The 497-nt window shown below is 53.3% G+C and overlaps 1 protein-coding gene across 1 annotated transcript in view; it reads right to left on the bottom strand.

Moving 5' to 3' along the window:
• The window catches only part of slc6a15 (solute carrier family 6 member 15), a 15079-nt gene that overhangs the window by 2628 nt on the left and 11954 nt on the right, over positions 1-497 (bottom strand). The window contains exon 3 of the mRNA XM_025056312.1: positions 6-140. Within this exon, the coding sequence (XP_024912080.1) occupies positions 6-140 (135 nt within the window). The remainder of the gene's footprint in view (positions 1-5; positions 141-497) is intronic.

The following is a 497-nucleotide window of genomic DNA, read 5'->3' as shown; positions in this document are numbered from 1 at the left end:
AATGCCCCCCAGCCGAGGGCTGATGTAGTTCCACACCCCGATGCTGCCTCTGCGAATCCGCTGTCCTACGGCGAGCTCCAGGAAGAACAGCGGGATGCCGATCAACACCAGTAGGATGAAATAGGGCACCAGGTAGGCACCTGCCAACGTAGAAAAGAGGGGGGGGGTCAGCAGGAGAGACTACAACATTCACAGTGTTGCTCAGTGTAAAGTTTTGAGCTCAAACTGTTTTGTTTATTTTTTTACTTCCTGAACGTCTGTGGTCACGTCTGTGTCTGTGTCTGTGTCTGTCTGTTGTCAGTCTCTCCGTCCAGACTCATAAACACTGTCAACACACACAGTCACTGCAGACACTGCTCTGAGACGCCTCCACTCCAATACCCCCACGGAGTGTGGTGTGGGACCAGAGTGGACAGACCAGAGGAGGACGTCCACCTCTACACTCAGACCGCCACAGTTAATGACTGACATTAGGATGGACTGGAATAGTGCGGCGC

This window comes from Cynoglossus semilaevis, chromosome 6 (assembly GCF_000523025.1).
Source record: "Cynoglossus semilaevis isolate Cse_v1.0 chromosome 6, Cse_v1.0, whole genome shotgun sequence".
Lineage (NCBI taxonomy): Eukaryota > Metazoa > Chordata > Actinopteri > Pleuronectiformes > Cynoglossidae > Cynoglossus > Cynoglossus semilaevis.
This window is presented reverse-complemented; position numbering and strand designations above follow the sequence as displayed.